A 16,340-nucleotide genomic window follows, 5' to 3' on the forward strand; every position below is an offset into this window, starting at 1 on the left:
TATTATAGCCTCTGATATTGATTGATTGATTTATTGATTTATCAATCAAATTTTATCACTGCCCGTCTCCCCCCAACGGAGGGACTCTGGGAGGTTTATAATAAAAACAAAGTAAAAATTCAATACAATTATAAATACAATAAATATGAATGTAAATAAACAATAAGAATGTAAAATGTGATAAAATCCAGATGGCTGAAGGTTCTCTATCAGTCCGTGAGTATAAAGGGCCCTTCTAGGGAGCTAGCCATCCCCAGGAATGACTATTCCCCTTCCCACTCCAAGAATGCTAGCAGAACCAGGTTGTTAGTTTTCTACAGAAGTCCAGGAGGGAGGGGGCTTGTCTCACCTCCAGGCGGAGAATGTTCCAGAAGGCAGGAGCTACTGCAGAGAAGGCCCACTTCCTGGACCCCACCAAATGGAATTCTCTTACAGACAGAGTCTGCAACATGCACTCTCTGCATGACCAGGTGGGACAGATTGATGTGATGGGGATGAGACGGTCCATCAGGTAGCCTGGCCTCATGCCATGTAGGGCTTTAAAGGTGATAACCAACACCTTGAATTGGACCTGGAAGCAAACTGGGAGCCAATGTAGCTCGCGAAGCAAAGGTGTTACATGTGCCAACGTTGGGGCACCTAAAATTGCTTGTGTGGCTGCGTTCTGGACCAGTTGTAGCTTTCAGATATTCTTCAAGGGAAGCCCCATGTAGAGCGCATTACAGTAGTCTATCTGGGAAATGACCAGGGCATGAGTGACCGTTCGAAGGGCCTCTCTGGAGCAAATATGCAGTTATCAGGATCAGTGGCACTGTCAAAGGAAAATGACCCTGTACACAATGCTCTTACGTTCTTTAGTGTGCCACCACCAATTCTTCCCTCCTGATAACACCTGAATTCCTGCTCCCCTTTCCAAGATTTAAAATAATGTAGGTATATTTTCTTCAACCAAACCCAGCTACAGTAGGTGGCAGCACCTAGCTGACCTTGGGCTGCTCTTGAAAGCTAAACAATTCAGCCCTGGTTAGCAGACTGTCACCTAGGAAGGCAAAGACTGTTGTTGGGGTGGGAAGTCAAGAAAATCTCCCAGAAGGAGGCAGTGACAAGCCACATTTGTATTATTGCTAAGAAAGTGGTATGGATATATCCATGAACTCCTCAGGAGTTGAGTCCAACTCCACTTCTGGTGGGAACATGACAATCTGAACAGCTGTGCTCACAGGCTCCGTGAGCAGAACTGACAATGTGGCAATTTTCAGGCTCAGGCAGGTTTTTCCTGAAGCCCAGGAGCATTTTTCCGGAGAAAGGAAAAAACTTGGAATTACCCCATCTGTCCTCAGGAAGGCTGCTTGCAGCCAGAAAATCACAAACAGCGTTCACAATTGACTGGTAAGAGCAGCCAGGAGGCTGGGGGGGCCACCATTTCCAAGCTGCACTGTAGCCTTAAAGGGACATTAAGACTGGCTACTCCATTTCTAAACCACCCAATTTATTTTTCTTTTAAGTTTATGTACCTTAAGAGAGGTTTTCTACAGCAAGGAGAAATGTGTTTTCTTGATGCTTATCATTATTTTTGTGATTAATTTCTTTTTAAAAAAATCTTTTTTAAGTTTTGGATTTTGCTTCCCATCCAAATATTAAGGAAGGTTGAGAGTACGTAACTGTCTCCCTGCTATTATTTTTGTACTAAATTTGAAGATTTTAGCATTTTCCTACATGTTAAATCTGCTGTTTTGAACTTTCAGCTTTCTGCTGCTACTTTCCCTCGGGAACTGCCTGTTATCATACTTTCACTTCTGTAAACATGTTTTGGAATTTTTCTATTATCTCCCACTTTCATTGGTTAAGTACCTAGGGGGTGCCATAATCTACTGCATGAGACGTGGAGGATTTCAAGCAGACTTTCTCAGATTTTCATTGAGAGTTTAAACAGGTCCTTTTTGATTCCTGCCAAGTTTTCTATGCAAGGCATTCAGGGTGTTGTGGAAAATATGAGATTTAAAATGTGTCATCTGGTTGGAGATGTCTTGGAAGAAATTGAAGAGCTTAACAATGATAGAAATGTTTCTTCTAATAGCAAGATTGGGGCTTTTGTTGAAATGCTGGATGAAGATTGGATAGTCAAGTTGAAGAAATTAAAGGGTCAGATCGAGTTGCAAGCCACAAGTGACACTGAATTGCTGATGGCATGTTATGGAAAAGAAGGGGTTATTATGTATGGGAGGCTTTCTGTTGAGAAGTCAGAGTTCTTAAGGGTGGCAGTTGGGCTGTCTGATTTCTTTATGAAAAAAAGCTCTGTGTGTCTTGTGGGGATATGTAAATGCTGGTTTATTTTGAAGTGGGGTAAGGGTTTAAGAATATTTATCTGGATTGCTTCTATGGCTGGTTTGACTTCATTCCCCTTTAATGATTTGGATTAAGATTAGTAAGGTATAATAATAAATGCTTGGTTTTAGGCTTAATATAATTAAGATTATTATAATTGCTGTATTATTAATTATTATGGCAGGCAAGTTATATGCTTTTTAGTTGGATTTTTATTATAGTAGACAGAAATGTATAGAATAGTAGTAGGAGGGAAATAATTAAATAAATGTTATCTTTGCTGGGGAAAGTTGATTAGGAGGTATATGTATACGTATATTTCTTCTTTTTCTTTTAATATAAGGGGATGGAGCAATTGTATTTAGTAATTTTTATAATGTGCCAGTGGAATGATTTATGAAAATAATGAGGTTTTGGTTTAATATAGAGTAAGGGATTGATTATGGAAAATTTGTTGTATATCCTTGTTGTTAAAAGTCAGAAGTCACCTCTTTTTGTAATTAAAAAAAAATTCTGTTGTGTTTTCACTCTTTTTTAGTTTTTCTTTTTTCTTTTTGTAGTTCTCTTGCACACCTCTGGTCATGACTCCTGATCTTGATCTGGGAGAGGGACACCCTTTTTCTACCTGGAGGCTGCACTTTTAAAAAATAGCATTCCCTGAGTGCTGTAGGATTCTGTGTCTGGTGATGTGCTGAATTCACTGAGTGTGTGGGCTGAATATTTTTGGTCCTTGCAGGAAGGGATGGTGGGTGAGACTTTTCAGGGTGGAAGTGGATATGTTTGGCTTCACAGAGACTTAATGTACTGACTTTATTTTCACCCATTGTTTTTGCTTAAAAACAGCCCCAAATAGCTGGTATGATGCCGCAATGAGACCTAGGAAGTGTGCCTTCTCTGTTGTGGCACCGGCCCTCTGGAACAATATTCCCCCTTCCCCTGAGATACATCTGGCCCCCAAATGAGCTCTGAAAACCTGGCTTTTTCCCAGCCTTTGGGTCAGAGTGGGTGGTGAGTCCTATGTGTTTGATGCCTTTTAATGTTTTTTTTCTCATGGCACTTGGGATTTTTGTTTGTTTTAATGGTGGTGTATGATTGTTTGTACTGAACACCACCCAGAATCGTTGCAGAGTTGGGCAGCCTTTATATGTTTCTAAAACTAACAAACAAGCAAGTAAAATTGTGCAATGGCCATTTTGCTGATTTGTTTGTTTGTTTTTATCCCACCTTTATTATTTTTATAAATAACTCAAGGTGGGGAACATCGCTAATACTCCTTCCTCCTCCTCTTTTCCCCACAACAACAACCCTGCGAGGTGAGTTGGGCTGAGAGAGAGTGACTGGCCCAAGGTCACCCAGCCGACTCTCATGCCTAAGGCAGGACTAGAACTCTCAGTCTCCTGGTTTCTAGCCCAGCACCTTAACCACTAGACCAAACTGGCATTTTAACAGAGTAATCTGAGAGAGTTCTGGAGTATTTCCAGTGATTGAACAGCTTCTGACATCAGGTCTGGGGGAAGAACAATTTCCCCTGTACATAGATTTTATTGTACAAGTCCACTTGCACAATGTTAGATTTAATCTTTGTTTGATATATAGCATGTACAACCATGTGAAGTTTTTGCCTACCTGAAAATAAATTCAGGAGTTGCAGCATACCAGGATAATATTATCCTTTTGCCCACAGCATCACCTCTCTACAGACTGTGCTCCCAGGTGTGCGGTGACAATAAACTTTGCTGCACATCACACAAAAATCAATTCCATTGTTCAGTTGTGTGCTATGTGAAAGACTAGTTTTGAGAAAAACCTGTCTGAACCTTCCAGCTGGAAAAAAAAAGTTCAAGAATTATAGTCCTAAATTCTAATGCCAGTTGAAATGTTGTCATAGGGGCTAGATAGAGGTTTGACTAAGAGGCTTTAACAGGGAATTGAACTAGATGACCTCTGAGTTCCCTTCCAACTCACTGAGTCTGTTTTAACACAAAGTCTAGACAGAGATTGCAAAAATGGTGCAGGCCCAACACTTGTCAGCAAGTGGCATAATAAGCTATAACTCACTTTAGGGCTTAACATTAATAATCAGCATTTTGCAGTCAGTTTAGGCAGCTTCATTTTTTTAGAACCGCTAGGTGTCACAACAGCCCTTGCTCTCAGAGGAAAGACAGCCTTGAAGCAAGCTCATGCAGGCCTTTCCCAGCCCAAAACAGGGGCAGTTTCCTTCAGCCCTACCCCCACCCCGTTTCTTGGATGAAGCATTGAATGTTACTAGAATGGCATGAAATGCAGGTATAAGGAAACGACCCTTCTGATGCTACAGGACTGCAAAAATATTGAACCTATGAGAGACTGTAAGCAAGGAACAACCCACACCGACTTTAGAGATTAAATTGGTCTTTCTCAAGGTGATGCCTTTTAGTTGCCTTGAGTTACAATTCCCACCTTTCCCAGAGAACTTGGGTTTTGGTGGCAGAGTGCCATACATTTTGAGGGCACTAGGTTAGCAAAGGATGGATAAGATTTAGGCCTTTTAATAGCTCCTGCACTTACATAGGCAGTGAGACTAGAAAAGCCTGCAAACAGAGGAGGGATAGGCAATGTGTCCCTTGACATCACTCTTGATGCCTACCAGGCTTCCTGCACAATCACTACCACCAAAAATGAAATTGGAAAGTGGCATTTTGTATCACAACATACAAAATCTTTAGTTGTTGTGCAATACCTTTGGTCCCTGCAAAGGTCGCACTGGGACAGCAGAGAGCACTGTGAGTTCTATTTGCTTTCTGGTAAATTTATTTTTTTAAAAATAAAACATATGCTATGTGCTGCGATTTAGTGGCTTTTCTTCACAGCTCAGTTCTGTAAAAGGCATCTTACTGAAGATCTGAGTACGGGGATGGCATATGATCTGGCCCAAGATGTGTGATGCTCGTAGTGAACACGTTGAATAGAATCTCCAAAGCATTTGGTAACCAATGCAGCTGCTTCAACCCAGGGGTGATGGGGCACCTTGTAGAAGCACCGCTCACTATCTGTTAGTTCCGTTCTGGATCAGTTGTAGTTTCCAGACTATCTTCAAGGGGTGCCCCATGAAGACCCTGCTGCAATAATCCAAATTTGAGGATGCCAGCACTGTGTTACCAATATCAGTTTTAACCCTCTAAGAATGGATACAATTTGTTTTTTAGTTGAAGCTGATAAAAGCTGTCCTCCCTCTTGCTACCAGTGTGCTGTAGTTATCGAATCAGTCCCAGATCTAGGAAGACCCCCAAGTTGTACACTTTATCTTAAGGGAAGTACAATCCTTTCCAGATATTGGTATATTTCCCAAACCCTGAAATTCACCATTTGGAACAACCAATAATTCTGCCTTATTCAGGTTTACATTCAGTCTGTTCTCCCACACATGTAGTTCTTTAAAAGACCAAAGACATGGTGAGGCTCTCGAGATACTAAAAAAAGAAGGATGTTGAATATCATCAGTGTAATGGTGGCAATTTACTTTAAAACCATGTATGAACCTTTTCATGGCTTTATATACAGTAGGTATTTAATAACATGAAAGATGGAAGCCTATGTTCAGATTCAGCTGTGACAGTTTAAAAACTGAGGAATTCTGAGAAAGCTCTATGACTTGTAGGGATGAATCAGAGCAAAATTCATCACCATATCTATAGGAAATCATGGTGGAATTACTTGGTATAGCATGAATACGGTTGACCAATTTAAAATGGAAGTGGTAGAAATTGGTATTAGAGAAAATATTTGCACACAAATGATTGGTGTGCAAATACCAGGAGACTAATGATTGGTCTCCTGTTTTCATGTGCAGCTGGGGATTACTTTGTCACATTCTGGATCCAGATGTTTGGGTACCCTTCCAAGTTGTGAAATCTAACTTAGCTGGGCTGCTCCAGGGACACAGGAAAACAGTGGCTCCAAAGTTTATGGAGGCGGTTGGTTCAGGTTTGATAAGACTCAACCTCCTTGGGGCTGTTCTACAAGTCTATTTCAGTGGAGGTTCCTGACAGGCCTTTGCTCATTTGAAGGTCACATTGGTTGGGTTCAAGTCCAGTCCATGGGAAAGGACATCAGACTTCCAAGGGCTCAAAGAGGGTTCTCTCCAGGATAAGCAAAAGGCTGGCAAGCGAGGGGAAAAGATCAGGCCTGCAGGTCCTGCTCTGCAGTTTTCTCTCAGCTATGGATGGAGATGAAAAGACAAGAAGAGAGGGGGGCCCACAGATCAAGGAGTGGCATTTCTCTCTTTTTATAGAAATTACTGCCCTGAGGCAAAATTTTTATGGTACCGAAGTCCTACCAGAGAAAAATGTGGGGACAAAAAAAGTGATCAATACCAATAAAAGAAAATCAGAAAGAGACCAAAAGGAGGAGGAGGAGGAAGAGGAGGAGGAGGAATATTAGAGTCAGGTGGCTGGGTGGAGTTAAGGGCCTTTTTTTGGCCTGAACAAAAGAGTTGGTAGCCCAAAAAAGGTGTTCCAGATGTTGTTTTGTTAACACAAGAGGTTCCAAAGAAGAAGGGTAAGCCCTTGAAAAGCATATGCCTATTGCTGTCACATCGGAATGGCTCAGGAAGAGTTCATAGCTCTGACAACCTGACTTTATGCAGATGCCCTTTTGCCATATCTGCCACTGATGTACAAAGACCCTGCATTCTACTTCTTTGAAGCAAATGGGAAGAGTTGAAGTGAATGATTGCTAAGAGTCAACATTGACTTGATGGCACACAATTAATTAATTAGAATAAAATCGATTGTGGTTTTTTAATACCATGACCTGGGAAGATTTCAGAGGGTGCAAACAGTAAATGGGATATTGCAGATTGCCCATCCATGTTCTACATAGACTCTTTAGGACTGCACGATACAATCTCTTATGGAATTCTGCATTCCCAGTTTCCTCCTAGAAAACTCTCATGGGACAAGCAGAAAATCCTTTGCAAAAGTCCTCTCTGTGACCCACATCCCAAGTTTGTCCAATTTAAAATCAATTGTTGTATCATGGAGCCCAACAGATGAAGAAGAAGACAGGGAAAAATTGAGTTTCTGCACTGCTACACTAGTCAAAAGAAAAAGCAGAAGGGCAACTGCCTGATTGTATTTGACAAATCATCTAGTTAATCCTGATTCTCAATAGAAATGCACCTTTTTGAGTTCAGGTTTATTTTACTCTATCTTCTCTTCAATCTGAAGACTATCTACCCAAGTATTCACCCATTTACTTTCTTCTGCATTTAGAGAGCATGAGATTCATATGAGGATTCACACAGGAACCAAATAGGTTTGTTACCATTCCTTTGCGGAAAAAAACCTTTCTTTTAAATGTGTGTTACAGTGATGCTTTATTTTGGGACTGTATTTGGAATCTATTGCACTCCTTTTTTTTTTTTACTGCTGAGTTGGGTTTATTATCTTGGCCATAGTTATTATAGTTGTGACACTCTTTTCTATGAGGAACATTAGGAAAGGATGGTTAAATACAATTTTCGGAGGCAGTGACATAGGAACGGCTTCTCCAGCAGTGGCTGCTGCTGCCTCAGTTCCACCTTCATCAACAGTCAACACAACCTTATGGGTAACCTGAGAAGAAACAAAGAAAACGTTCAAAGTCTGGGGCAGAGAAAAGTATCTCAGAGATAATTACAACTTGTAGTACTGATCTATGAGTCTGCACTACAAGGACTATGTTAACTTTCTCTGTATTGTTCCAGTTTTAGCACACGCACTGCTGAAGTGAGTGCTGGGTTCTCATTGTTGTTGTTGTTAGTTGCCATCAAGTGATTTACGACTCATGGAGACCCTGTGTATAACAGAACAAAATGCTGTTCGGTCTTGCGCCATACGCCTGACTATTCCAATGTTTGCATTCATTGTTGCTGTAATTGTATCAATCCATCGCATTGTAGGTCTTCCTCTTTTCCACTGGCCCTTAACTTTACCAAACATGATGTCCTTTTTGAGCGATCGGTTGAAAATTCCTGATGATGTGCCCAAAGTATGAGAGTCTAAGCCTAGTTATCTTTGCCTCTAGGGAACATTCTGGTTGTATTTCTTCTAAAACTGATTTGTTTGTTCTTCTGGCAGTCCATGGTCTTTTAAACCAGCGTTTTTCAAACTTGGCAACTTTAAGAATTCTGGGGGTTGAAGTCCACAGATCTTAAAGTTGCCATGTGTGAAAAACACTGTGTTAAACAGTTGTGGAAAGAAAGAGGCAAAGTATGGTGGTTTAAGAAAAATAGGAGAAAAAGGAACCAAAGAACCTCCATTTGCTACTGGAACCAAATAGTACTGAACAACTTGAAATAATGATAGTTCCAAAAGTGAATATTGTTCATAATTAATTTGGCTTAAACAAAGAAAAGTTTATAATTAATGCATGTTTAACTCAACTCCCTTTCAACACCATCTTTTGAATAAAGAATAATCAGGGTACAACAACTTTGCCATGCCCACCTTTGAAGCTTGGCATCCTCAGGCACATGTCAGGACTCTTGGGCCTAATATTGCCCTGTGCTACTTTTTTTTTTTAATCTGTTCTGTCATGTCCAATTCTTGGAGACTGCCTGGACAAGTCCCTGCAGTTTTCTTGGCAAGGTTTTCAGAAGTGGTTTGCCATTGCCTGCTTCCTAGGGCTGAGAGAAAGTGACTGGCCCAAGGACCCCCAGCTTGCTTTGTGCCTAAGGCAGGACTAGAACTCACTGTCTCCTGGTTTCTAGTCTGATGCCTTAACTACTACACCAAACTGGCTCTCAGTGCTACTCTTGGGCCTTCTCTAACTCGGCCACTGACGAAGTGAAGAAAATTAAAACAACCATTCTAGACACTACTTCCAACAAAACCTAAAGAATTAATAAGAACAACCTCCGAAAATTTATACTTCCTGGAGCCTTCTCAGATCCAGAACTGAGTTTCATTGCATCATTAAATTGTATCCCCACAGTTCTGGATTCTGTGTGTTTAAACAAAGACTAGGATTTTCTGCTGTCCAAAATTATATATTTCATCACCTGGAACTGTGTAGCAACCAAGATCAATTTAGTTGCTGTGGATAGGCCAGGCAAATCTGCTCTTTATATTACACTTCATCAGTTTCTTAGTCTATTGAATGTCTTTGATAACCACAAGAGAAATAAGGTAGCATGTGTCCAGACACAGTGGATTTCTCTCTCTAGATTTGTTGCAGTTGGTATAATTCCTGTTCTATCCAGGTTATTGTTGCATTTTTTCCCTTGTATATTTTAAAAGACTCAATTTCCCTTTCTCTGTGATGTTCCTGGGACTCTCTGGGTAAAGACATATATGTATATTTCCTAGTTAGCCATCCCTTTTCTTGAGGAGTTACTTTGAGGAAAAACTGAACAAGGATAGGCTGCCATCTCAATCTTTATCCTCTTTGTAGTGATGAACAATCATGTGCTGATGCCAGAAAGATCATCTGATGCAGATATTTTGCTTACAAAACAGCAATCGGAAGGGAAAGTTCCTCTTTGCAAGGGTTAGATTTTTCATATAGTCCCCCTCATTTACACTGCTTGGTGAAACGTGGCTTCATCTTATTTATTTGTTTCTTTGTTTGTCGAATTTCGCCACCACCCATCTCCCCCAAAGGAGGGACTCTGGGCAGTTTACAATAAAGATAAAAGATTAAAATGCAAAAAAAAAAGTATAGTACATAAAATATAAATATGAATATAAAGTATAAAATATAAAATGGGATCAAGATGGCAGATAGAGATTTGAGGACCACTTTAGCTCACTAGCCATCCCCAAGATTTACTACCCCCCCTTCCTGCCCCAGGATTTGCTGAAATCCTGCCTGAAATGTGAATAATGTGAACAATATAAATATTTTACTTACTTTAGACAATTTCAAGGGCTGCTCAGTGATTCCAGACAGATCAGCATGGTCAGTAAAGAGTTCAGTAATACCAAGTTGGCCAAGGGGATCCTTTAAACTGTAAGTAGCTGAAAGATTTAACTTGGGGATGGAGACTCTTGCTGTATGCCTTCAGAAAAAAAGAAGGACATTTTCATTCAAATCAGAGTCTTGAACAGTTTACAGTACGTATCTTCGTCATTATATTCCGCCCCAATATTTAAGGTTAACCAAGAATCTTACATGTATCAAATGTATACAGTGCTGAATGCAAAGATGCAAAGGGAAGTGTTTCCAGTGGCTCACCCCAGACTAAAGTTTTAAGGGCCAAAGGTTAAAGCTGCCTCAATCTCCTCCGAAGTCCAATTCAACCTGTCCCACTATACCCAATATTTTTTTTTGTAAAAAAAAAAGAAAGAAAAACATTTACTCTATTAGTAATTGTGTGCAAGTTTGAAGTTTAGTTTTGAGTGTAGAAAAGTAGGAGTCAATGTGCTGGAACTTATTCCCCAAACTGGATTGCTGCTTCCAATACATTCTATGGAATTCTGGCCTCAAATCCTGGAAAACAGGTTGAGAACCAGCAGTAACCTACATTCTGCAAGTGATTGTTCTGTGGAACCGACATTTATTTTAAGGGATGGTGTTTGAGCTGAAATGATTATTCAATTCAGGAAGTCCATAGGTGGTGACATAAGCCCTGTTATAGCATTACTGTTCGGGTAAGAATAACGTAACATTATGCCTTGTTGTCTACTTGGATCTTGAACACAAAGCCTATGCTACAAATGTACAGATCTTTATTTTTAAGGTTTGAGCCCCACAAGAGACCAAATGTAAAAACTTGATTACAGGCTTTCAACATTTATATAGCCAGCACTTATGGGGAGATAAGGAATATTGCGTTTAGTAATTTACAGATCTACCCCCAATAGCATAACCCTTATGATCAGACCATTATTGATTTCTCAAATCACAACTTTTTAGAGAATAGGGAGATTTGGTACTGAGGTTTTTCCATTTTACAAATTGGTCAGTAATAAGGGTATACAAATTGCAGCCAATCTGATCTGAATAAATAATTTAATTTGAACTGTTGATTTGATTCAGATTGTTGTTTTGATCCAATTAAGATCATCAATTCAATCTGGCAAATGGAATTAATTTGCAGTCTCTGCAGGGGGGATCAAAATCTACAAGATGGTCACCACAGTGTCAAAGCCCCACCACTTTTACAACTGCAGATACAAAGGGGGTGGGGCTTCTATCAAGTGGAGTATCAGAGTATTATGAAGGGATCAAGCACAACAAACTAGGGCCTAATGAGGATTGAGCAAATATCTTTGTTTATGCAGAGAAGGTGGGGAACCATTGCTCTCTGCTTTGTGCATGGTGTGGGGCTTCTGAGGAGAGGTGGGCATCTCCTCCCCAAAGCATCCCCTTTTATCATCACCCAGCCTGCTGAGATAGTTTCTCACCACTTAGAACAATGGTGCAGAATTTTCAACAGGGGCATACCAATCTCTGAATGGCAAGTCTGAGGCTATTTTGCAAAGGGATGAGGTAACATCCAACAAATAGGAAAGAAGAATAATTATTAATATGATTAAGAACTAGTGAACAAATCCTCCACTCTCAGACACAGGAAACAATACCAAGAGATGCACCTGAAACCCTAGTGAGACATGCACAGCCCTAGGATGCTGGTCTCCAACTTAAAATCACCTCTAAACAAAGATTCTGGGAGTGTGTAGCACAGATTGCACAAACTCTGAAGTATTTTTAGACATCCTTTAACAGTATACAACTATGAAAAAATATAGAAGTGGTAAAACAAGGGTTACCTTTGAAGGTTCTTTCCCCATTCATGCAGAATATCTCCTGATAGACCCTCTTCCAATTCCTTCTCTTTTCCAGGATCAGGCAGAACAAAAATTGCGGTGGCTGTACCATTGTAGTCCATCCCTACTACTGTGCAAGACAGCTTCTCATCTATATAGTAGTTAAACCAACCTTCCCTGTGCATCATTTGGACTTTGACCGTTGTGTTCTGATCCACAAAGAAATCTTCTTCATTTGTTAACTGTGGATCAAAAGGAGTCTTCCAGTTGCCTAAAGAGAGCAAAAAAGACCCATAGTCATACTTGGACATGATCATTAAACCTGCATGAGGTGGTTTGGATTCACCTTGAAGAAGATGCTGCAATCCTCTTTGTTGAGGCAAAGAGGTGGTGTGATTTAATTAGTAAGGTGCCCTACATTGCTTTGCTTAAGCTGACCAGCACTTGCAAAAGCTGGAACAGATTTCTGGACATCCACAGCAAATGCTGACTGAGGCAGTGAAGCAATGCAGCTGTTGTTTTGCTGTAGAAAAAAGGGCTGTGTTCCTTCTTTGAAGAGACATTTTACTTGTCTTTGTTGAAGATAAACATCCTTTCTAAAATCTGCACAGCCCTAAGGACTATACTTTATTCACACAGAGAGAGAGATGCACAGCCTACCATCTTACATCGAGCAGAATTCTTTAGTGCAGTCTATCCATTCCTTTTTTTTTTTTTCAAATTCTACAAGTGTGCATTTTAGTTGTATTTGTAACCCAGTTTTATGAAGAACTGGAATAATGCTCACTATTCTGACATAGTATCAGTCGTCAGTTGAGTAAGGGGGTTTCCTATTAGGTGCTTTTTAAAAAAATTCTAGGAAACCATTCCTGGAATTGGTTCCACAGAACTGAAAAACAATGTATTTAGGTTTGAAACAATACACAGTTTCTGTTTCATACAACCCCCTAGTAGCAAAGCAGTTATATGAGAGCTACAGCATATACCTAACTTTCTGTACTGGGCTAGTTTTTCAGTGCATGAACTTTACTCAGATTGGAGATGATCTTTTCCTAGACTGGCTGCTTGGGCAATTCCACCCCTTTTACTATGTCCACCACACTCAAAAAATCTTTACCCTTCCTTTTTTGAAGAAATCATCACTTATCTTGATATAAGTTACCTTTAAAGTAGGAGTAGGTAGTCAGAACCAAGCGAGTTTCTATGTCAAGGTCCTTGACTAGTTGCACAATTTTTCCATGAGTTTTTTTCTCTATATAATCATTGATCTGTTTTTCAGCTTCTTTTGGTTCCTGAAATTTTGTGGCTTGGATTTCTGCTTCATAAAATTCCTTGATCTTCTCTAAAAATGTCTGCAATGGTTGTATGTCGTCCCTCAAAAACAGGCCCTGCCCAATATCGAGTGTGAACTCATGATCTGAGTGTGTGAGCATATGGAGAAGTTCATGAAACCCCTGGTGGATCTCCTCTTCCCGAATCTGTGTCAGGTTAAAACTGAGGCCCTCTAAAATCTCAGTGTGGGTTTTAGATTTTGACCCTAGTAACAGAACTGAAAGCAATATGGAAATGCTGCAGGGTGAGTAGATAATATTCTTGCCATCTGATCTTTGAGACAGTATTTTGTAGAGCTCAGTTGCAAACTGAACAGTGTTGTCAGAGATCTTGCTAACAGCTTGGCCTCTGTCGTGATGGTCATGATGATGATCGACATCATGGTTGCCATGGCTGACAACAGAAAAGGCTACCAAGGCCAAAGACAGATGGATGACACCGTTCATCTTTCTGGTAATTTATTCTGTAAATGAAAACAGTGAAAAAGAAAAGGAGTTTTATTTTATTATAAACTGTGTTTGTAAAACACCTTTTTGAGTTATAGTCTTATGAGTATTTTGGCTTCTAGCTGAAGGCCAACATGAAAGGAAGTTGATTATATATTGTTATTTTTTTCAAGTCAAGAATGTGCTAATATAGGATTACAGCCTACTTGTTTCAACTCCCAACACAGTATGGGAATCAACATCATGTTGCAGTCATGACAATCTTTGTTACATTTTTGAGGTATCTGCAATATAATATATACCTAGCTAGTTGTGCAAGGAATAAAGGTGAAAGCCATCATACATATTGATAACATCCAGGGTTTAAATATATAAATAATCCCTGCTGACCATGGACAAACCACATCCTTTCTGCCATCCTTCCACATCCTGTAAATTAGGAATAACAACCATATGCACTTCCTGATGCAATGACTTCCTGATGCATCAGCTTTGGTAAGGCCTCTGAGATGCACTTTAGATTAGGAGGGTCCTAGTCTGTCGTAATACTGTAGATTGGGCTGGGTTTTTAAAATTCTGTCATATATTTTTTAACGCTTCTACTGACAATAAAATTCTGATAATAATTCTACTGATACTAAAATAAAATTCTTTCTTTCTCTCTCTCTCTCTTTCTTTTTATCCTGCCTTTATTATTTTTACAAATAACTCAAGACAGCGAACATACCTAATACTCCTTCCTCCTATAGCCCCCCCATCTCATAAACAAGTGACCCTAGGCAGTGCACAACAGGGCCAAAACAGTCAATAAAAACATTAAAAGATATATAAAAAAACTTCTTCTGATAACAAAATTAGAACCTGATATTTAATCTTCATAAAATTTGTTACCAACAAAATAGGGAATGCTCAGTACCACAGGACCAAATGTAATGATATTACTTCAGATTTTGGTAACACATAGAACTTTAACAACTGGCTATCATATCTCTGGTTGCTGCTTTTGGTTGTTAAGGAAAAGACTCCCTTTCTTTTTATTTTTATGGGCTTCTTTAAAAGTGTAAAATTGCTCAAGGTGCATATTCCTGCAAAAAAGGTTTTTTTAAAAAAATTCCTAAACAGGGTAATAACAATTAGAGGAGAAATGCCCTCTAGATCAGTGAGGCTGTATTCCAGGCACCACTTAGTTGGCAGTGATCAGAACACATATTCAAATCAAGAGAAATGGCAGTTGGCCACGTGACTGAAGTCCCGACCTTTTCTGATGAATGCTGCATGTGGGCACCCTGGCTCTGTGAATGCAAACAAGCTGCCTTGCTTTCTATGCATGGCTCGGACCACAAGTACACCTCAGTTCATGGAAAGGTTTAATGGCAGGCTGGGTGCAGGCAGGGGATCATTTGTGCACTGGGTCTCACTAAGGAAGCCCGCCCATAAGAACCTGCCATTTGTCACCTGGCTGTCACTTCAACTTTACATTTGTAGAGTACTTTAGACTCTGCCTTTATCTTTTGCCAGATGAAAATCTTTTTCCTCTTCCATCTTCTTAATTATGTATAATTATGCATAATTATATATTTTATATAAAATCTTTTAAAATATAAATGCATCTGTTCTGTTCTTTATTAATAGTTAATATATAATGTTCTACACTCCTTTGTTTTTAATGTAGGATTATGATGTAAAATGTATTAAATAAATCCTTATTTCCTCTGCCACTTTCCCACGTGAATGATTAGGTAAGCTGAATTCCTCTACATATATGAGTTCCAATGTGCAAAATGAGTTAAATTGGCATTACCATGAAAGCTGCATTAATTTGTTCTGGATCTGTGGAGAGACCAGTGGAGATCTCTCTCTCTTTCCCTCTCTTCTGCACTTAGACATACCCCTCATATACACCATATACTAATTTATGCAAATCTGAAATCCTTTCATTTTCTGCTTCTTTTTAAATGTTTTCTTCTTTTCAGGTAGTGCACAAGCAGTTAGTCAAATGGTAGAAGCTATAAAGATGCTGTTTTGCAGAATTCTAAATGAAGGAATGCAAATTATAAATATGATTACTATAACTCTGATCTTAGAAGTCAGTTCAAATGTCTAAACTTTGTAAACTAGGTGAAAAGAAGCAGAATTAACAAGTAAGTTGCATATAGTGATTTTAAACCGCTACCCCCACCCAAGAAGATTACTCACTGTATATACGGAGAATTTTCATTCATTCAGATAGGCCTCTTATCCTTTTTCTTCTACTATTTATACACATCAGATTGCAGCATGGTGTGGAAATGTTTATTCAAGCATTAACTAAAAGTATGCAGAGATACTTATTTTAAACATTACCCAATGACCGGCAAACAAAAAATAGCCTTTGAAGCAGTCAAAAGAAAAGTTCAGGAACCCATTGTAATGATTGCCTATTCAAAATCACTATCAGACTCACACAAGGCTTTCATGGATATCTGATTTAATAATGAATAGTATGCAGGATCACAAGCAAAGCTGA

At 39.4% G+C, this 16,340-nt stretch overlaps 1 protein-coding gene across 1 annotated transcript; it reads right to left on the minus strand.

The window, feature by feature from the left end:
- Positions 1-7,664: 7,664 nt before the first annotated feature.
- On the minus strand, positions 7,665-16,135 carry LOC134488059 (alpha-1-antitrypsin-like). The gene is made up of 5 exons (XM_063290277.1): positions 16,031-16,135; positions 13,219-13,851; positions 12,060-12,327; positions 10,198-10,345; positions 7,665-7,919 (listed from the first exon to the last, which is right to left on the minus strand). The coding sequence occupies exons 2-5, from the start codon at positions 13,832-13,834 to the stop codon at positions 7,728-7,730; spliced, it is 1,224 nt and encodes a 407-aa protein (XP_063146347.1). The 5' UTR covers positions 13,835-13,851; positions 16,031-16,135; the 3' UTR covers positions 7,665-7,727.
- Between the last annotated feature and the right edge of the window lie 205 nt (positions 16,136-16,340).

The sequence above is a fragment of the Candoia aspera genome, chromosome 1 (assembly GCF_035149785.1).
Source record: "Candoia aspera isolate rCanAsp1 chromosome 1, rCanAsp1.hap2, whole genome shotgun sequence".
Lineage (NCBI taxonomy): Eukaryota > Metazoa > Chordata > Lepidosauria > Squamata > Boidae > Candoia > Candoia aspera.

Excerpts from the sequence above, each read along its gene's own strand:
- LOC134488059 (XM_063290277.1), bottom strand. The coding sequence starts at position 13,834 with ATGAACGGTGTCATCCATCTGTCTTTGGCCTTGGTAGCCTTTTCTGTT. Across the intron at positions 10,346-12,059 it reads TGGGGAAAGAACCTTCAAAG|GCATACAGCAAGAGTCTCCA; the intron begins GTAACCCTTGTT and ends TTTTTTCTGAAG. Across the intron at positions 7,920-10,197 it reads AGCCCTTGAAATTGTCTAAA|GTTACCCATAAGGTTGTGTT; the intron begins GTAAGTAAAATA and ends GTTTCTTCTCAG.